Source organism: Hordeum vulgare, chromosome 3H (genome assembly GCF_904849725.1).
Source record: "Hordeum vulgare subsp. vulgare chromosome 3H, MorexV3_pseudomolecules_assembly, whole genome shotgun sequence".
NCBI classification, from domain to species: domain Eukaryota; kingdom Viridiplantae; phylum Streptophyta; class Magnoliopsida; order Poales; family Poaceae; genus Hordeum; species Hordeum vulgare.
This window is the reverse complement of record NC_058520.1, coordinates 567,515,208-567,536,255: the sequence shown is the minus strand read 5'-3', so window position 1 is coordinate 567,536,255 and position 21,048 is coordinate 567,515,208. Positions and strand designations below refer to the sequence as shown.

General features: G+C 50.2%; 3 protein-coding genes across 4 annotated transcripts; 2 read left to right on the top strand and 1 right to left on the bottom strand.

Annotated features, from left to right (window-relative positions):
• Positions 1-2,541: 2,541 nt before the first annotated feature.
• Positions 2,542-5,209, top strand: LOC123445160. The gene is made up of 3 exons (XM_045122104.1): positions 2,542-2,856; positions 3,008-3,213; positions 4,714-5,209. Exons 1-3 carry the CDS (start codon positions 2,767-2,769, stop codon positions 4,973-4,975), a joined length of 558 nt encoding a protein of 185 aa, XP_044978039.1. The 5' UTR covers positions 2,542-2,766; the 3' UTR covers positions 4,976-5,209.
• A 7,928-nt stretch (positions 5,210-13,137) lies between these two features.
• LOC123445159 (histone deacetylase HDT3-like) lies at positions 13,138-16,063 on the top strand. Its single transcript, XM_045122103.1, has 10 exons — positions 13,138-13,221; positions 14,049-14,119; positions 14,244-14,478; positions 14,562-14,606; positions 14,725-14,831; positions 14,916-15,050; positions 15,129-15,254; positions 15,327-15,423; positions 15,515-15,629; positions 15,722-16,063. Exons 1-10 carry the CDS (start codon positions 13,209-13,211, stop codon positions 15,774-15,776), a joined length of 999 nt encoding a protein of 332 aa, XP_044978038.1. The 5' UTR covers positions 13,138-13,208; the 3' UTR covers positions 15,777-16,063.
• A 758-nt stretch (positions 16,064-16,821) lies between these two features.
• Positions 16,822-20,298, bottom strand: LOC123445158 (histone deacetylase HDT3-like). 2 transcript variants are annotated; one of them, XM_045122102.1, is made up of 10 exons: positions 20,115-20,298; positions 19,274-19,341; positions 18,967-19,172; positions 18,858-18,880; positions 18,705-18,761; positions 18,391-18,524; positions 17,900-17,977; positions 17,718-17,814; positions 17,220-17,619; positions 16,822-17,126 (listed from the first exon to the last, which is right to left on the bottom strand). In XM_045122102.1, the coding sequence occupies exons 1-10, from the start codon at positions 20,137-20,139 to the stop codon at positions 17,054-17,056; spliced, it is 1,161 nt and encodes a 386-aa protein (XP_044978037.1). In that variant the 5' UTR covers positions 20,140-20,298; the 3' UTR covers positions 16,822-17,053. The 2 variants fall into 2 exon arrangements, with proteins under 2 accessions (XP_044978037.1, XP_044978036.1); XM_045122101.1 differs by lacking the exon at positions 20,115-20,298 and having other exon boundaries at positions 19,274-19,471.
• Between the last annotated feature and the right edge of the window lie 750 nt (positions 20,299-21,048).

The following is a 21,048-nucleotide window of genomic DNA, read 5'->3' as shown; positions in this document are numbered from 1 at the left end:
CACCCACCCACATGCATCGCCACAGAAGTACTCCATCGATCCAGAAATACTTGTCGAAGGAATGGCGGATGGAGGGAGTACATTGCCATGTCGTCGTTGAGCATGGTGGTAATCAATGCATGCTTGCCATTCGAGGACACCATCTTAGATCAATTCTCTCAGTGAGAATTCTCGTAACTAAAACCAATAGAAATGAAAACTGACACAAATTGTTTCCTTGGAAATCAGAAACGTTCTAGCCAGGATAGACAGGTCAGCTAGCAGCTAGCTTTGTGCACCCGCCAAAAAATGCTAGCTTTGTGGTACGTTGCAACTTGCAAGATAGCATACTGAAAAACTGAGCATATTCTGAATTGTGCATCCACGGGGGAGATAAACTTGCTAGCCAGCACAACAACACATAACTTTTTTTGACATATAAAGGACCAGCAGAGTAGCACATCACTGTTACTACCTTAACTATTAAGAGAAGGAACAAATCTCGCTGGGAGACACCAGATACCATGACAACTTTGAAGCTGGCACAAGGTGTATATCCGACGACGTGCCTCTTAAGACCAAGTCTAGCAATCAACAACTCGTCAATTTGCTCCATGAAGTTCAGGCAACTATCATTAGGCACAAAGTTAGCAATCTTCTTCCCGTTCCACCACAAACACACTTAAGGATGACCGAGTTAGGTTGCATCGTGTTGGTCAGGTACTTAGAGACGTTATTGTCGTTGCTAGCGCTCGAACAAAGAATCATCAAGAAAATTTAGTATCTTAGATGGAGAATTATGGAGGTATATTCTACAACGGAGTACCGACCTGAAGTTGAGTAGTGGCTTTAGCGTCATAAATCTATATAACCGCTAGGATCAATAGTTGTTAAGAAACTGTCTTTTAAGTAGAGAAAAGGCATGTAAACTTGTCAAGTTAACAGGTGCTATCAGCTAGCATCATGGACATCTCTGCGTGTGTCCCTTGAACATGCCACGATATGGTGCAAAATAAATAAATTTTAATGAATACAGAGTAAATAATGAGTGAGCAGAAGTGCATAATCAATCAAAAGCATAAAGGCCGACAAATACACCAAATGACAAATCTGTAACCAAGCAAAATTCAATCTCGGAGTTACATTCTTACTGGGTTATATCTGTCGGCTCAGGCCAGGTCTCACCTATGGCCCTCCCTGGGTAGAAGAACTCATCTGCGCCGTTCAGGCCATCCAAGGCTATTGTGGCCGGGATTGCACCTAGGCTCCTAGGAACCGAACATTTTTGGTCGATAGTACTCACTGATCCCTGTCGTCTCTGCTGTCGAGCACCACCATATGATGGTAAAACTTCAGTAGTAGAGGATACCCGACCGAAACATAGATCGTTAATTCACTCTAGATCCGACAAAAAAAGAGAAGGAGTGGATTTTGGCGAGCAAGACGTGCAAGACGTCTCGGTGCCTTGTTCAAAGTTGCAGGAGCTGCAGCCCCGCCGCTCGTCGGATTTGCTAAGCCGCGCCCGGATCCATGCTACCACGAAACGTTCCCCCCTCCCCCCCCCTCACGCGACGTCGCCGTTCGTCGCCGGAGCTCCGAGCCCCCGCGGCGGATCTCCAGCGCTGCAGGTTGCTGCCGTTCTGCTCGGGAACGAGCGAGCGGGCACGACGCGCCTCACCAGCGCCAGGTGAGCCACGACCTCGCCCCAAGCCGTGTCGGCTGTCGCTCGGTCCCCAGCTCGCACGGCTGCGTAGGACTCCCGCACCGGCGACGCGGTCCCGGTCGAGGCGGTGTCGGGCGGGCATCGCGGGATGGAGGTGGAGATGGGATCGAGGAGATAGTGTGAGGCGTTTTTTTTTCTCTTCTCTGTACCGGTTCGAGGCCGACTTATGATGAGGACTGCGGGTACAATTATCATAAAATAGGAGGGATTTTTTATAAAATAACCGCGGCGGATTTTTCGACAGAAGCGATAGCCTCTTTATTATTAGGTAAAGATGCTTGAAATATCCATATTTATCTTCATGAAAATGAACAAAGTGCAAGCGGTGACTCCTCGCGCGTTCGCTATACTCTGATGCGACCGCTGGAGCCGGCGTACTCCGACACGCTAAAAATTCTTATTTCGATGCTGCATAATATTTTTAACGCACGACGGTTGGACGCATGTTAGAGATGCTCTTAATGAGAGGTGAACGGATGTAGATGCTCTAAAAGCATCTTCAACGGTCTATATGTTCAATCGTTGGTATAAATGTCCACGTCAGCAGCCAACAGCACATCATACAAGCTCTTTAATGGAGTGTATGTAAAATAACTAAGCGGGCTCACTAAATGTTGAAGAAATGATCATGCTTACCTCGAAGCTTGTGCCAGAACCGTTGTTTCAAGTTCATACGATTTCATTTTCTCTCTCTTTTTTTATTATGTGACATATGTCATCAAAATCGTCTATGTGGCAATTTTACGAAGATGGCCTGATACTAGATGAGGCCGGTACCTTACCTTCCGTTTTGGTGGCCAGTCCGCTTCACTCACCTCCCCACCCAACTAACCAGATTTTTTTATTTTTTATTTGAACGACCAACCCCAGATCTGGCTAGCTCGCACTCACCAGCTCCACGCCGGCCTCGCCTCACCTCACCGACACGAACCGCGACCTTTTAACTAGCAAGAGGGAGCACTTGCGGCCGCTTCAGGCTCATAGCGGCACCCGCTCCACACCTCACTTTCCTCCCCAGCAGAGCAAGCAACCCAGGAAACAAAGAGACAGAGTGAGAGAGAGCAATGGCGTCCATCATCGTGCAGGTGTCCGCCCTGCTCCTCAACCTCATCGCCTTCGGCCTCGCCGTCGCCGCCGAGCAGCGCCGCAGCAAGGTAAGCCCTGCACCTGCACCTGCACGCCCAGAACCTCGCTCGCCTGATCTCGCGACCGCCCTGGCTACCAACTCAACTGGTGTACCAATCTAGCGATCCAAAGCCAGCACTGGCCCCGCTGATTAATCAGTTGACGCAAAATGGTGCGCAGGCCACGGTGACGCCGGATCTGGCCAAGGAGTACGACTACTGCGTCTACGACTCCGACGTCGCCACCGGCTACGGCGTCGGCGCGCTCCTCCTCCTCACCGCCGCGCAGGTCGTCGTCATGCTCGCCAGCCGGTGCTTCTGCTGCGGACGCGGGCTCAAGCCGGGGGGCTCCCGCGCCTGCGCCCTCATGCTCTTCCTCTTCTCATGGTAAACCATTTGCCACGCTTACGTTATGTGCCTCGTTACCATGAAGCACCCTTTCCTCTTCTCTGCTCCTCGGGCCGGGGTTGCTTCTCCGCTTCTGACATTTGTCGTGGCCATTAGTTCAGTTTTCTGCTTTTACAGAACGTTTGAAATTGATTAGATCTAAGAACCCTGTGGTCTGAATTTACCCATGCCGCTCAACCCTCACTTTAGGCCTCACTCACTCACTTTAGATCTGAAGTGAGGTCGAGGTTCGGGTTCAGATTTCTGTGTGTGTGTGTGTGTGTGTGTGTGTGATTCTGCTGCTGGTTCGTTTAATGTTGGGTTGGCTATCAATTTCAAGCTAAGAAATAAGTGAGTGCCTTCTGAACTAGGTTCCCGCTGCGGCCTAATTTGGTTAGCCTGGAAGGATGACAGGATCAAAATTTACCTTGCTCGGTAGTACTGTATTTGCCAAGGCTGGACAGTTGAGGGTCCTGTGTTTGTGCTAAATTTAGTACCTGTGACAGTTCTGTTATGGAGATGCAGAACTGTGCAGGTGCCTTAGATCTGTTATAAGTTGGGTATAGAATCTCTTGACTGAACCAAATTTTGGCACACAACTGGTAATGTATTATAAGTAGTAGGAGTAGCTCTTATCGAACTGTCGTTCCTTTTTCTCCGCAGCCTTGAGCGTTTTTCTTTTTCTGGATTTTTTCACAAGTACAATGAAAGGTCAAATTTATTTTTAAAAATATTTTCAGAACTTCTTGACTTTGTATTTAATTACTTTTTTCATATAGGGTGTACAAAGGCTCCTCATTTTTCTTTCCTCTACTGTTAATGAGATCTTCTGTAGCATCCTCTTATTTCATAGAGTACCTGTGTAGCTGTGCTAACCACTAGCAACAGCTGTACTTACAATAAACTAATGACAACATGTTCATATGCTCATCTCTCTTGACCAGAGGTGAGAGTACATGCTTCAGTTAAGTTTTTCAATGAGCTGTCGAACCACTTCAGTTTTTTTAGAACTGCGTGGCTGAATTGTTTATCTGGTCTTCCTTGAAATCATGTTTTGGGATTTTCTAAACAGTTCATAAGTCGACACCAATAAATGGCTTCGCTTCCTCGGTGTCCTTAGCTAGCCCAGCCTTGAACTAATTTAGACTTGCCATTGCCTGACCATTCTCACCAGTCTGGAACCGGTTTGATTTCTTGGACTGTTTCTGAGTGATTCTTCATGTGTCCCTCAATACATATATTGAAACTTGAAATAGATGCTCTTTCACATTATTATTGTTGTCCGAGTGTCTAACATGACCAAATGTGTTTCGGTACCTAGAGGTTTCATTGAGATTCTCTAACTCCAAGTCAGGTGACTTGCAGTCAGGATCTGCGCCCAAATTGTAGCAATGCCAAAAAAGTAGATAATGACGCGCACAATGTATCAACCAAGTCATTCCAATTGCAGTCCCAGAGAAAATTTTCATCGGCAAGATGATGATTGCTTCCCATTTGCAGGCTGACCTTCCTCGTCGCAGCGGCGTGTTTGCTGGCAGGATCAGTGCGTAACGCATACCACACCCGGTACAGGGGTATCTTCAACGGCGACCCACTCTCTTGCGAGACGCTGCGCAAGGGTGTCTTCGCTGCCGGTGCAGCCTTCACCTTCTTCACGGCCATCCTCAGCGAGTTCTACTACATCAGCTACTCCAAATCCCGGGATGCCGCCGGTGGCGCTCCATACGGCGGCTCCACCATCGGCATGGGCACTTACAGTTAAGGAGCTCGGCGCTGGCATGGGCACTTCAGTTAAGGAGCTCGGCGCTGGAGGTTTACGGGAAGGTTCAGTCCGTTTCAGGGCGGATCATGCATGTAGTTCGTGGAGTGTGGTGTTCTTGTTAACGTTACAGTGGTAGATTACGGTGTAAATGTGTTTGCTGTCTTCACTAGGTTATGTATGAGATTTCCTGGTTGGGCCTTATACAATTCGGATGATTGGATTGGATTCTGCATACATACACACACTCACTTTCTGTACTTCTGGGAGTATGTACTCTCAGATTCAGTTAAAGTAGTACCATATACACAAATGTATTATACCACTTTATCATTCTCAATATACCTTATTACTTATGGTAATATGCCTCAATACAAGTTTTATGAAAAAAAAAAATAGGGCCCTTGGTTTATGAAGTACAAAAAAATTCTATACAAAAATGCAGTTTATGTGTAAATAATGTGTAATTTGGGGTCTCGAATGTAATTTCTCATGGAACTCACTTTGGGGTACCTAGTAATTATTATGAAATACATGAGGAGTGGATATACATATATTTGGCAGTGTATATTTCCAGCCGGTATTCCAACGAGCAGGTAAATTTATCTATTTAAAATTGTCATAACATTCATGATACAAACATTCATTTTATTATCACTACGATCGAGATATATAATAGTAATATAGTCATTTGCAGAGTTGTGTCTGGCTATTTTGTTTTTGAATTTATGCTCTCATAGAATGGTAATGGTAGAGGCTAAGGTTCTATCAGGTCTCGGACGTAGGTTGTAGGGGTGGAAGTGCGGGCTGCGAGGTTGGGGACGCCGGCGTCGGCGGTTGGGCGCCGTCGCGGCGTGAGAGAGAGAGAGAGAGGGAGGCGGCTAGGGTTTGGGGCTCTCGTCTCCTGAGGGAGTCGACAACAGAATATATTGTTTATTGTCTCATTAATATCGAAGGGGTACATGTGTTTATAAAGGAGGACAGCCTCCACTAAACCCTAGATAGCTTGGACTCTAATATAACTTGGACTCTAATATAACTTGGACTTCTAAGATAGGTAAGATAACTTGGGCTAAGCCCGTAATTAACCCTGCCCATTGGGCCTCCTCCGTTGGTACGTTGTACCGGTCATAACATCTCTCCCCGCCTTCTCAAACAGCTCGTCCTCGAGCTGAACATCTGGAAACTGCTGGCGGAAATCGTCGAGCTTCTCCCAAGTCGCTTCCTCCTCTGGCAGGCCGGTCCATTGTACCAAGACATGCTAGACGCCGCGACGCTGCTGCGCCTGTAGCACCTTCGCCACCTGTGCGGAAGCTGGAAGGAGGCGGCCATCCGAAGTAGGAGGAAGGGCCGGTGTCGTTGCAGGAGGGTCCCCGCGGTAGGCCTTCAGTAAGCCGACATGGAAGACGTCGTGAAGGCGAGAACCAGCTGGCAGCTCCAAGCGGTATGCGAGTGTGCCGACACGCTCCAGCACACGAAAGGGACCGGCGTAGCGAGGTCCCAATTTGCGCTTGGAGCGCGGGTCCAGAGACTGCGTGGTCCTGTGAAGGAGGCGCAGCCACACCGAATCGCCCACCGCGGACTCCGCCTCGCGATGATGAGCATCGTAGTACTTCCGAGCCAGCTGCTGTGCTTGGAGAAGATGCTGGCGTGCCTCAGCCAGAATGTCGTCGCGGGTGCGGAGTAAGTCGCCCGCCGTCTCGGACCGAGCCGTCCCAGGCTCGTAAGGGAGCATCGCCGGAGGTGGGCGCCCGTAGACCACCTCGAAAGGTGTGGTGCGCAGGGCGGAGTGATAGGAGGTGTTGTAGCAGTACTCCGCCCATGCCAACCAGTCCACCCAAGCTCGTGGACGATCACCAGTAACACAGCGCAGGTACATGGCGATCACCTTGTTGACCACCTCGGATTGGCCGTCTGTCTGAGGGTGGAACGCCGTTGTCATGCGGAGCTTCACGCCCGCCAGTCGAAAGAGATCCCGCCAGACATGTCCCGTGAACACGGGATCACGATCGCTGACGATAGACGACGGAAAACCGTGGAGGCGGACGATGCCGTCGAAGAAGGCCCGCGCCACGGAGGCGGCTGTATATGGATGACCGAGGGCGATGAAGTGCGCGTACTTGGAGAAGCGGTCAACCACCGTGAGGATGACGGACTTGCCGCCCACCTTGGGAAGGCCCTCGATGAAGTCCATGGAAATATCCGCCCACACCTGGGAGGGTACGTCCAGCGGCTGTAGTAGACCCGCGGGTCGTAGTGTTTCCGTCTTGTTCCACTGGCACGTCACGCACGACCGCACCCAGTCGCGGACCATCGCGCCATCACCGGGGATGTAAAAATCAGCACGGAGACGATGGAGAGTCTTCTGCACGCCCTCGTGCCCTGCAGAGTGCGCCAAGGTTAGGACCTGGTGGCGCAGGTCGCCATGGTCGGGCATGAAGATGCGGCGGCCATGTAGGAGTAGCCCCTTGTCCAAGCGCCAGGGCGCGTCCAGCTCGCCGGCGTCAAGGCGTTGGCGCTGGCCCTGGGCGTCCACGGCCGTCGACGTTGCCCGGCGAATGTCGTTGATGAAGGCGAAAGATGGCCCGGAGCGAATGCACATGATAGTGCCAGCCATGGCGATGTCGTCCGCGACATCCTCAGTGTCGCGGCGGGACAAGGCGTCGGCGACCGTGTTGAGACGGCCGGGGCGGTACTCAACGGTGAAGTCGAAGCCAAAGAGCTTGCTGATCCACTCGTGTTGCGGAACTGTGGAGAGGCGCTGGTCCAGGAAGAACTTGAGGCTGTAGTGGTCCGTGCGCACACAGAATGACCGGCCCCAAAGATAAGGCCGCCAGTGGTGCACCGCCTGAACCAGCCCAATAACCTCGCGCTCGTAGGCCGCGAGCTTGTGATGGCGAGCGGCGAAGGGGCGGCTGAAGAAGGCGAGCGGTCCCTCGCCCTGGTGAAGGACGGCGTCGAAGCCGATGCCAGAGGCGTCGCAGTCCACGATGAACGGCATATCGAAGTCCGGCATCTGGAGGACGGGTCCCGTCGTGAGCGCCCGCTGGAGAGCCTCGAATGTCGTAGTCGCCTCCTCATCCCAGGAGAAGGCGTCGCGTCGAAGGAGACGCGTCAGTGGCGCGGCGATGAGGCCGAATTCCTGGATGTACTTCCGGTAGTAGCCGGCGAGGCCCAAGAAGCCGCGGAGCGCCCGCGGTGACCGCGGGATCGGCCACGCGGCGACGGCGGCGACCTTGTCCGCGTCCATCGCTACCCCGTCCGCCGAGATGACGTGCCCCAGGTACGCGACGGAGGTCGTGCCGAACGAGCACTTCAAGCGCTTGAGGTGAAGACGATGCGCTCGAAGCTCATTGAAGATGATGGCCACATGTTGTAGATGCTCCGCCCAAGATGCGTTGTAGATGAGAATGTCATCAAACAAAACAAGCACAAAGCGGCGCAAGTATGGGCTGAGCACGTCGTTCATCAGGGCCTGGAAGATCGCCGGCGCGTTGGAGAGGCCGAACGGCATCACCAGGAACTCGAAGTGGCCATGGTGAGTGCGGAACGCCGTCTTCTCGATGTCGTCAGGGTGCATGCGCACCTGATGGTAGCCCGAGCGAAGGTCGAGCTTGGTGAAGAAGCGCGCTCCGTGTAGCTCGTCCAAGAGCTCATCCACGACGGGGATGGGGAACTTGTCCTTGGACGTCAGGGCGTTGAGGGCGCGGTAGTCGATGCAGAAGCGCCATGTGCCGTCGGACTTGCGCACAAGGAGCACCGGGGCGGAGAACGGCGATGTCGAAATCCGGATGATGCCCTGCGCGAGCATGACCGCCACCTGACGCTCGAGCTCGTCTTTCTGCAGCTGAGGTACCGGTACGGACGCACGGCTATAGGTGCCGTGTCCGGCAGCAGGTGGATGCGGTGGTCACAGGGCCGCACGGGAGAGAGGCCCTGTGGCTCGTCGAAGATGTCGCTGTGCTGCTGCAGGAGGTCGGCCAGGAGGGGATGCGCCTCGTCCAGTGCGGACGCCATCAACTGGAGCTGTGGAGTCACGACGCCGGAGCCGCCGATGCCTGTCCACTGAACGCGACGGCCGCCCTCGCGCCAGAAGATGAGGGACAGCACATCGAGGTCCCAAAGGATGGGGTCGAGAGTGGACAGGAAGTCGATGCCGAGGATGAAGTTGTAGCAGCCCAGGTCGATGCCGACGCAGTCGATGGAGAACGGCTCGTCGCCGATGAGGACGGGAACCTGCCGCGCCACCCCCTCGCAAGCAAGGCGGTCCCCGTTGGCGACGGTGACGCTGAACTTCTCCGAGCCCGCCGGTTGGAGTGCGAGGCGGCGCATGGCGTCCCCGGAAAGGAAGTTGTGCGTCGAAGCCGTGTCCACGAGCGCGGTCAGACGCTCCCCGTTGATCGTCACCGGAAGCAGCATCGTCTTTGCCGTCTTGATGCCAGCCATGGCATGAAGGGAGACGACGAAGGCGGTCGCGTCGACCGGCCCGTAGGTCGTGACGCCGGCCTCGAAGAGTGTGGTGGCGTCGAGCTCCGCGGTGAGGGCCTCCACCTCCGCGTCGTTGACGGTCTCCAAGTAGAACAGGCGGGCGCACGTATGACCCGGCGCATACGGCTCGTCGCAGTTGAAGCACAGGCCCTTGCGGCGCCGCTCGAGCTGCTCGGCCGACGTCAAGCGCCGGAAGGTGCGTGTCGGCGTGGGGGCAGCCGCCGTAGCGGCCGGCAGGGCGGGGCGTGTCGGGGTGGCGGCCGCCGGGGCGGGTCGGGTCGGGGAACGCGTGCCGCGGCCCGGGAACGCCTGCTGCAGGGCGTTGGTGCGCTGCTCGTACGCGCGTGCGTAATACATGGCCGTCTGCAGGTCCTGGGGGTCGCGCATCTCGACGTCGATGCGGATGTGGTCGGGAAGGCCGCCGACGAAGAGCTCGGCGCGTTGGCGAGCCGTGACGTCAGGCGCATGGCAGGCCAACGTCTGGAAGCGGTCGGCGAAGTCCTGCACCGAGGTGGTGAAGGGAAGGCGACCGAGCTCGGCCAAGCGGCTCCCACGTATGGGGGGCCGAACCGGAGGAGACACAGGTCGCGAAAGCGCTCCCATGAAGGCATTCCGCCCTCGTCCTGCTCGAGGGCGTAGTACCAAGTCTGGGCGGCGCCACGGAGGTGGTAGGAGGCGATCCACGTGCGGTCAGACGCCATGGTCCGCTGCCCCCTGAAAAACTGGTCGCACTGATTGAGCCAGTTTAGGGGGTCGATGGTGCCGTCGTAGGTGGCGAACTCCAGTTTGGTGAAGCGGGGTGGCTGCTGCACGTGTGGCGAGGCCGCGTAGGTGCCCTCGTGACGGCCTAGCACGGCGGAAGGAGAGTGTTGCGGCACCACGGAGCTCCTGGTGTACGGATCAGTGTACCCGCCGAACCCCCCGAAGGTGGGGGCGGGTGGCTGCAACACCGTCGGCTGTAGTGGCGCCGTCGTGTAGGTCGGCGTGTCCATCCACGTCGGTAGCGGGGACGGCGACGGCGGCCACCGGACCTGGGTGATCGGCAGGCCCTGGGGCACGACAGTTGCCGGGGGCGGTGGCGCGAAGGGCGCCGCCGGCGGAGGCGGTGGTGGCGGGGTTGCGTACGGAGCCTGGAGGAGAGTCCGGAGGTTCGAGACCGCCAGGTTGAGGTCGCGGATCGCCGAGGACATCTCCGTCGGGGAGAGGACGGGGGCGGGTTCGGCCGCCAGGGCCGCGGGACCGGAGGCGGCCGGACCTGAGGTGGCCGGCGGCGGTGAGTGGTGCGGCGGCCGCGGCTGCTGTGAGGTGGCGGGGAAGGCGGTGGTGGCGGTGGCGGTGGTGGTGGGAAGGTCCGACAAACTCATCGAACTCAAGCTACCTGATACCAAATTGGTAGAGGCTAGGGTTCTACCAGGTCTCGGACGTAGGTTGTAGGGGTGGAAGTGCGGGCTGCGAGGTTGGGGACGCCGGCGCCGGCGGTTGGGCGCCGTCGCGGCGTGAGAGAGAGAGAGGGAGGCGGCTAGGGTTTGGGGCTCTCGTCTCCTGAGGGAGACGACAACAGAATATACTGTTTATTGTCTCATTAATATCGAAGAGGTACATGTGTTTATAAAGGAGGACAGCCTCCACTAAACCCTAGATAGCTTGGACTCTAATATAACTTGGACTCTAATATAACTTGGACTTCTAAGATAGGTAAGATAACTTGGGCTAAGCCCGTAATTAACCCTATACATTGGGCCTCCTCCGTTGGTACGTTGTACCAGGTAAATAATTGGCTCGGTCTAGTTTGCACGTTGAGTATTCTATGTTGCGCATTCTTACATATTCCACGTATATTGGTCATACTTCCTCCGATCCTCTTTGCTCTGCACATTCTTTAAAAATCCGCAATGCTCTACGCGGTTAGATCTTTTTGCTGATTCTTTCCAAAATGTCCCTCCACTTTCGCTTCACCTCCCTTTGCATTTATTACACCAGTTCGCATGCAAAATCCAAAATCGGGGAGGGAGGGGCAGTGAGTCAATGGGCTGCATGCAACATTTACAACGCTGGTTCATCCCATCCATGCATACGAGGGTAATTTTGTCCACAAAACATGTAGTGGAGCTTCTTTTGGTATGCGTGATTGTTCCTATGCGCAGATTAAAAATGATCGGAGGGAGTACAAGATGGTTATGAGTTGACAAAGAACTTTTTCTTACTTCCTCGGGTATCATGCGAATGAAGTTGAAGACAACTTTCCACGAGAATATCTTGAAACCCATCAAATGGATCTTAGTTTGTAGTACATATAATTATTTGGACCACTGTTCTCTTGTCGAATTGCATTATTATCAAAATACATAGCAAGGAAAGTGGATTTAAATTATTTCTAATTCTTTCCTTTTAGAAAAGGAGGTTTACCTCCGACCTCTGCATCAGAAAGAATTATTTCTGATTGCTGCAGAATAAGTTAACAACGCGTGCTAGGCGTCATCCGCATGTTACTTGTCAAACAACATTCGCGTTGAAAGTTGTTGGATGCTCAAGGCCTGTCGTCCAATCTTCTCTTTGTCCGCTTGCTTTCTCACACAACATCCCCTCGCAGCAACTCCGGCGACCTCGCAGCACCGGCTCGCAGCACGACGAAGCCGCCACAGCAACTCCGGTGACCGCACAGCACGACGGATCCGTCGCAGCAACTCCGACGACCTCACAACACCGGCTCGCAGCACCGGCTCGCAGCACGACGAAGCCGCCACAGCAACTCCGGTGACCGCACAACACGACGGATCCGTCGCAGCAACTCCGACGACCTCAGAGCACCGGCTCGCGGCACGACGGAGCCGTCGCAACAACTTTGACGGCCTCGTAGCACCGGCTCGCAGCAAGACGGAGCGGTCACAGCAACTTTGGCGACCTCACAGCACGACGGAGCTGTCACAGCAACTTCGAAGACCTCGTAGCACCGGCTCATAACACGACGAAGCCGTCGCAGCAACTCCGGCGACCTCGCAACACGACGGAACCGTCATAGCAACTCCGACGACCTCGCAACAACTCTGGTGGCTGCTTCCACGTCGAGATTTGGCATTTGAGAAGGAAAGAAAAGGAGGATAAGGTAAGAATGAATGGATGGATAAGAGAAAGCGGTGGTGGGTAAAGAAGATAAAGGAGGTGGATGGGTGACTCGTGGACACGTGGCAAGCGATGGACACGGCTAGCGCGTCGGACGTTTACATCCGACGGCTTTAGATCGTTTTTCTTAACTTTTCTATAAATGCGAAATTTGACATGTTTTATATTTTTATATGCAATAGAAAAACAACTAAAAGGGCGCGGAAAGATGAAAGCAAATAACAGACCCCTCTTATTTTTCTTGATTGATTGATTGACTGACTTGATATTAATCATACCTAAGATGACTTTTAAGGGTTCGGCCGGCTTGTTTTGATTTATACAGAAGTCCTCAAAAGTGGAAATTCTTATATTTTGAGAGGTTATACACGGATCGGCTAGAGTTGCCGTAAGACACGTCGGGTGTCTTGTTTTTTCCCTAAAGAAGAACAACAACAGCAGACGGACGGACAGATCTCAGGGAGAAGAATCGAACGGCCCTGGAGCATCTGCCTCTCTTTAAATTTGGAGTCCACTCCCCTCTTCTTCCCCACCGTCAAAACCCTAAACCCGCTCCTTCTCCCTCCCGCTCCGTCCGATCACCTAGGGTTTTCGCGCGGCCGCGCCTTCGACTCCCCGAGCGACCACCATGGAGTTCTGGGGTAAGCCATCATCTCACCTCCTCCCCTCCTCCCTCCTGACGGGTTTTCAGAGCTCTTGCTTCGAATTCGGGTGATCAACGCGCGTCATCAACCATCGTGTTTCGTGTAGCCTGCCTGCCCTGGTTGCGGTGGCGGGCACGCGATTTCGTCCTGATGCTGCCCGTGTTCAGAGACGATCTGCTTAGGCTCAGTGTCGTCTGTGTGGGGGCTTGATTGCTTAAGGTTGCGTAGGTTAACTGTACTTACGCCTGAGCGACAGGCTTCCGGGTCGTATTTATCCGACTTGAGCACTGCTGGAAGCTAGGCAATCTATACTTCTGCACCTTGGCGTTTCATATGCAATTACTGAACAGCAACCTGTTTTGCAGTTCAATAGTGCTAGCTGATGTTTAGCGTTTGCGTTTTTCTGGGTCGTCAAACACTATTGTTGCAGTGAGATGACATGCCTACTATGTAGATTATCAATAGAACCTTGTCTGTTTGGCTACTGAAAGAACTGCAGCAAATCTTTAATTATTTGGTGAATCGACAATTTTCATGTATGATCACATAGTTTGTCGAGCATTATGTTGCAGTTTTATGGCATTGCTGCTATGTAGTTTTTTCTTTCTAATACAACTGTTTTTATTTGAATACCAGCAGTACTACTGCAGAACATCTTTATTTGGTGAAGCAGCAGCTTTCATTTATAGTCGTATACTGTTTATGATACCTTTGTTGGGGATACGTTAACTATCTTTCCTAGTAGTAAAAAGATATCATTGTTGATTTAAATTATCAAGTGTTTATTGCCTTATTGGTTACTGGTATCTGCTATTTTGGTTCAGGTGTGGAAGTGAAGCCGGGACAGACTGTTTATTGCGACGCCAATAAAGAGCATGTTATTCATTTCTCACAGGTTTAGCCATGTCCCTCGTTGTTTTTTGTTTTGCCTATTTGGATCTACTATTATCTTATAAGCTTAATCAGTGCTCTCTCTTAAGCTAATGGATTTACTTGCATGCTCTGATTACTGATTTCAGGTTGCCCTGGGTGAAACAGAGAAAGGAAGTGTCAGCACACTTGTAACTGGTAAAATTGGTGATCAGAAGGTGGTCATTGGAACTCTGTCGGCTGAAAGTCACCCTCAGATTCCTTATGATTTGATCTTTGAGAAACGGTTTGAGCTATCACACAGTTCAAAGACTGCCAGCGTGTTTGCGTGTGGTTATAAGGTTCGCATGCCTATCTGCGAGTCTGATTCTAGCGAAGATGAAGGTACTCTCCTGGTTATAGATTGCACTAGTACTCCATATTTTTCTGCTATATAACAAAAGCTAACTAATTTGTCTTTATTTTAGATGAAGTGGAAACTGTAAACAATCGAGTTATCAATCCTATTGTTGGTAAGCAGATTTTGTCTTTTATTATTGAAGTCTTGAAGAACAATTGTGTTTCTTCTTAAATCTGGCTGAACTAATAGCGTTTGGACCCCGTTTGTGCCTCTGTGTCTTCCATCTTAAGACAATGTGGTAAAGCTTCCGACTCCTACAACAAAGGATGATAAAAAGGTTGCGGATAACCCTGACAGTGATGAGGATGATAGTGATACTTGTACAGATTCAGATGATGTACGTGCGTTCGCTAATGATAATGCAAGTGTATTCACCCACTGAGTCGTTTAATATTGATGGCAATGAATCATTTATTTCCAGTACGACCCGACCGATGATGAGTACGGTAGCTCAGGTGATGATACCGATTCTGAAGAGGATGGTACCGGTAGAGAAGAGATGGATACCAGTAGCGAAGAGGATTCAACTGACGAGGAGGACAAAGACAGTACTAAGGTGCGGATCCAATAGTTTACAGTTCACATTGTTTCCATTTGCTTCAACAGCATCATCTGACTCTGTTGTGCACTACAGCCTTGTGCACTACAGCCTGAGGATGGCAAGGAGACGGTGGCCGAAACTGCCTTGAAGATAGCTGCTTCTGAGGATACCAGTAACAAAGAGGATTCGAATGATGAGGAAGACAAAAACACTCACAAGGTATGGTTCCAACAGTTTTCGCATTTTCCCCTTCGCTTCAACAGTTTCATCTGACTATCTTGTGCACTACAGCCTGAGGGTGGCAACAAGAGGGCGGCCGAAACTGAATTGAAGGCGCCCGCTTCTGACAAGAAGGCTAAGATTGAAACACCATCTGGCCAGGACACAGGTGCGTCAATACTTACCGTGGTCCATTGTCAACCCTTCAATACGGATGCGGTCGTAAGAACAGTTTTTAACTAAATCCCCATTTACTTCAGATGACAAGAAGGCTGTTCATGTGGCTACTCCCCACCCAGCAAAGCAGGCCGGCAAGCAAAATGGCAAGTCCACCAAATATGTTGGCGGCTCCCACGCCTGCAAGTCGTGCAGCAGGTATGCAGACAGTTTGTCAACTTCATATTCTGCTGATGCAGAACTGCAGAGCTTGACATCTAACTCGCTTATGCTCTCGTCGATTCTTTCAGGACTTTCGGCAGTGATTCGGCGCTCAAGTCCCATGAGAAGGCCAAGCACGCTTGAGCTGCTACTGGTGACAAGATGTTGCTGCTGCTGATGCTCCGTCTCCCAACTTCTATACTCTGATCAGCCTTAGATTAGTCTTTTGGTCCTCTCCTAGAAGCTTGAAGTTGGAAAGTTTTGCCTATGGTGTTGGCTCTTTCATACATACCCAGTTTTCTGCCGTTGGTTGTCGTTCATATTTTTTTTGGCGAATCTGTTAGTTAGTGAGATGTGATTAATATTGCGGAAAGATATTAATTGGATGTTGATATATGGTAAACCTGGAACTTGGAAAGCCATGTTTTTGATGTGATATTGTCTGGAAGATCTATATACTCTGCAGTTCCTTGCTAGTCTACTGTGCTCGTAACTTTTTTCTGATTGAAACTAATCTCCCTCTAGTAGATGATCATCATCATGATAGGTCTTCGTGTGCGTAGAATTTTTTTGTTTCCCATGCAACGTTCCCCAACAGTGACATCATGAGCTAGGTTCATGCATAGAGTGTCTTGACTGTCTCCCCCTGTCAAATAGGGAACCACTGAGTGTGGTTGATTTTTTTCATCTAAATGCACCTTGTCTGAGATCAAAGGAGTTGAATTCCTTGTCTGAAGCAAACAATGCGCCTTTACTGAATCTTGCACTTTGTAGCTTCCGCATGACAGAATGCCAAACCTTTCAAGTCTGGAAAAGCTGATGATGCTCTGTATTCTGAAACTTCTCTTCGGCCATGCTCAGCGCTGTGCCGATTCATCAGCTGTATTAAGCTTCCTTCGCGTGTGGGATGAAAGTTCGTCTGAGCGTTTTAAACTTTGATTTGCTGAATTTTCTCTCAGGGTTCTGATTCCAAGAGGCTAAGATTTCTGTTTCTCTCAGGGTTATGCTCTGTACGCCTTTACATGACCATCAAAGTTCGATCGAGAAAATCTCTCATAGCTGAGGTCATACTTGTACTTCATTGCACATATACCAAGCAAGACGAATCACCAAAAGAAAACACATACGGAATATAAGAATAAGCCCAGAAAACACATACGAGGCAAAAGAATGTTCACCAACAAGACAGTAGTACCAAAACCATTACTATCAACCACGTGATTCCAGAATCCTGGCACAGATAACAGCATTTCTTAGCATAGCACCAACACCATTCTAGAGATATCCTGATTGTGCGTAGGGTCCAATATACCCAAAAGAAGCAACCTCTTTACACATCATCTCTTCCCTGGATACCCAAATTCATTTCACCAGCATTCCCCCTGAGCTAACACCTCACTCAAGCCTGTCCATGGTATCTTTCAGGCCACCTTACTTGCGACACCATGCTTCATCTTGGAATGATCATCAAGACCCTTCAAGGAGCTGAAAGCCCTGAAGAAGAGAAGTGTGTGTGTGTGTGTGTGAGGATACAACAGCATATACTCCAGATGGGATCAGATTCAAAAAGAATGAACAAGATCTTGCCTGTTGCATGAATTGCAGACGTGGCCAGCAGATTGCTTAGACTTGTCATCGCTGTTTTCAGGTGTCTTCCTTGCATGTTTCGCAGCTGGATGAGGGGTCGCGACATGGACATGGTCACCCGACTTGCGAGCCTGTTTTGCTGCCGGATGAGGGGTCGCAACGTGGAAATGGTCACCTGACTTACGAGCCTGCTTAGCCGCTGGATGAGGGGTCGCAACGTGGACATGGTCACCTGACTTATGAGACTGTTTTGCCGCTGGATGAGGGGTCACAACATGGACACGGTCACCTGATTTGCGAGCCTGTTTTACCGCTGGATGAGGGGTCACAACATGGACATGGTCAACAGACTTGCAAGCCTGTTTGGCTGCTGGATGAGGGGTCGCGACATGGACATAGCCTGCACGCAAGTTGTTCATCAAGCAGTGAGATTCCTGTGCTGTTAAAAGAACAATGCAAGTTCAGCAGATTAAATATAAAATAAAGATCTCTTCACACCAGTTTTGTTGCCCGTAGTTGGTGTTGCTATCTTTGCCCTCTTCCCCTGGGGTGTGTTCAGAGGTGTTTCCATTGGATTATAATCGTCCTTTGTTTTCTGCATATGTTAAATCAGAAAGAGTTTCAAGAATTTACGAAATAAAAGGCATCAAAATAACAGGTCTATTTGAGCAATCTCGCACCTTTCGTAGATAATCCACATCTTGATCAGAACTCTCATTATCAGCGCCATCAATGGGATTCTGTGCATTAGCCTTACCCTGAAAATGTATTCAGCATTAGGAAACTTAGTTTGCACAACTACCAAATCCATGTCAGGTTTCAGCATCAACAAAGTATCAGTTCCCTAGGCCACTAATTGGGCTACAACCTACAACCCACAATTTGTGGATCTGCCATCCAACTAGAATTAAATGTGGCAGGCTGCATAAAAGCAAGTATTGTGTGGACACATGGAAAACACTGATCATATACTTAAAAAAAACTGTCAAAATGGATGCATAATCCATGTTAACTATTTTTAGTTAAACAATTAACTGATACACATTAGAATGTTCACTGAACTTATTTACCGATATTCTCAGTGCACAATCCAGAACAAAAAGAGCAAGGAAATAGACCATACAGGAAACCATCATAACTACGGCTGATTATTCTTAACAAAAATACAAACCTTATCATCTGCCTTTTGCTTTCCAGGAGTATTTGTTTCCTCAACTGTAGCCTCTGGTATAGAGGATGGAGCATCAGCAGGCCTTGGTGCAATAAGCTTATTGGCATCATGTGCAATTTCATTGTTTTTGTTAGCTGAAAGTAAATAATGTCAAACAAGCCAAAGGTCAATACAGCATGTTATCGTTCTAGAACAAAAACAAAGAGGGCAAAGCACAACTTACTAGACAGGCAAATCTTACTAATATCGTCAAAGCAGATAAATCATTCTGAACTCTTAAACAACAATTGTTATGCATAGCAAAAGAATTATACCGTCTGTATTGAAGTCTAGTGGAATGGCCATTGGAACCTCCTCGTCAGATTCATCACCTGAAACATCAGATATATGTAAGTTATGCAGTTATCAATTGTACAAAAAAAAAAACATCATAGATGACCAATACTAAAATGAAAAATAATATTTACCTTGTTTAGTACATGAGTGAGATGTGACAAGACAGGAAAACAGTTAAAGAACACAAATGCATGTCTAAGCTCCGTAGCAATCATTGAAGAAGGAAATGTGGAAGGATATCTTTTCATAATATCAAATTTGTAGCCCGTAAAGCTGATGTTGCTGGTCATTGAGGAGTGCAACAGCTCAAACTCCTTTTTGAACACCAGATCAGCTAAAACATGAGGATGATTATGAACTGACAGTGTGCCAAGCATAATCCTTGTATCATCGGTGTTGACGAAAACTTGCACATTCTCTTCTGCCTTGCCAGCCTCCAGTGCTATCTGTATTAAACGAGAAAAGCAAACACCTGAAGAGTAAGCAAACTTGATCCACCTACAAATAAGCTAGAAGGCCACTTATAAACAAAGTGTGCAAAACGCACCGTCGAAATGTGATAATGTGAATCCCCTGGGTCACACTTCACCGTCTCTCCAGGTTTGACAACAACTCCTGCAAATGTTTGCATCCATGCATAGTAGCCATTAGTCTTTAACAAATATTGAAACTGGCAAACACAAATATCTGTTGCTTCCTGAAGCACCCCAGAGAAATATGCACCACGCATTATTACGGCAGACCGAATGGGGATATTTCTTCACACAGAACAGAAACCGTGCATTGGTGGCCCTACACGAACGAAATGCCACTGAAAGTACAGGAGAAACCTACATGAACGATTACCAGAGCATGCTCATCTTCAGAAGAAATGCAGGTCACAAAACAACATATATCGAAGCTGACGACATATTTTTATGTAGGTTATGACCACTGAAAGTACAGGAGAAACCAATACCATCCAACCGGGTACCCATCAGATTACTGTTCACACAAACCAAATCCCAGGTACAACAAGCAGGAAACCACAATGCTCTCTCCAGAATCCAGACCATAACAAGGTAACCGCACCACTCTCCCTAGATCAAGACACGGCATGCAATCGCGAGCCAACGGAATAAGCGAAGTGCGAATCATGGATTGCAGGGGCCCCGGAATCAGAATGAATGCGCTACTTTAAACAAACAGGGTTCGGTCAGAATCGAGGAACCCTAGGCGGGAACAGATCGCGTAGATCCCCCCCAACTGCTGGACGGACCCCGTCACCAGCGGAATTAGCACCCGCCGATCAGACGCGGCGAAATGCAGGGACGGCACGGGGGCACCGGAATTGGGCCGCGCGATCGGATCGGGGGCGAAATTGGGGGATTAGGGAGGAAGGTACGCACCCCAGAAGCGGTGATTCTCCGTCATCTTCCCGAGCGAGGGAGGCCGGCTGCTTCCTCCGCGCCTTCTCCGTGATTTTCCTAGGGTTCTGGCGGAGGGGTGGCCGCGCGGCGGAGTGGAGCGGGGGGAGGGGTGGGGTGGGGCGGGGCGTGTGACAGTGCGCTTCCTCGGGTTTATGGAATGGAACGGCCGAGGGTTTGGTTGGCTTCGTCCCCGCGGCCCGTCGTGTTCACGGCGTATGACAGTGGGTCCAGGTGTTTCCTCCTTTCCTTTTTGTTATTACGAACACCTTTTCTCGAAAAGGATCTGAATCCATTATAAAATTGGGCGGCCGCGCGCGGGTCACCCGATCCGTTAGCTGTAGGCGGACCACGCCATTCGATTTTCATGCAGTATTTTTTTCTCGATGCAACAAATTTCGTCCACGATGCAACAACTTTTGTCAACGGTTGCAACAACAAAAATAATTGTAGCAAAAAATATATCTACGTGATCGTAGCAAAAAAACGAAGCTGATGGTGCGTGGTAGCAAAAGTCAAACGCAGGTTGTAGCAAATATCTACGTGAGCGTGCATGCAACTTTTTTCGTCAACGGTTGCAGCAAAAAATGATGTCGGTTGTAGCAAAAAATAATACGGTTATAGCAAAAGTCAAAACGCCGGTTGTAGCAAAAATTCAACGAACTCGAGTTGCAACCAAACGTGGATGTAGCTTCTTGAATAGACAGATTGTAGCAAAATGAAAAGCGCTTGTATCAAATTAACACATGGTTGGAGCAAATCTGACGAAAAAATGTTGCATGCACCTGGCCAGCGTGGCGTGCGACCGGTCGAACGATTCGGTCGGCGCGCCGGATGGAAGCATTTACCTATAAAATTTCACCCAAGTACAAAGCATCCCCAACATTTAAAAGCTAGGGTATGTAGCGGAGCAACT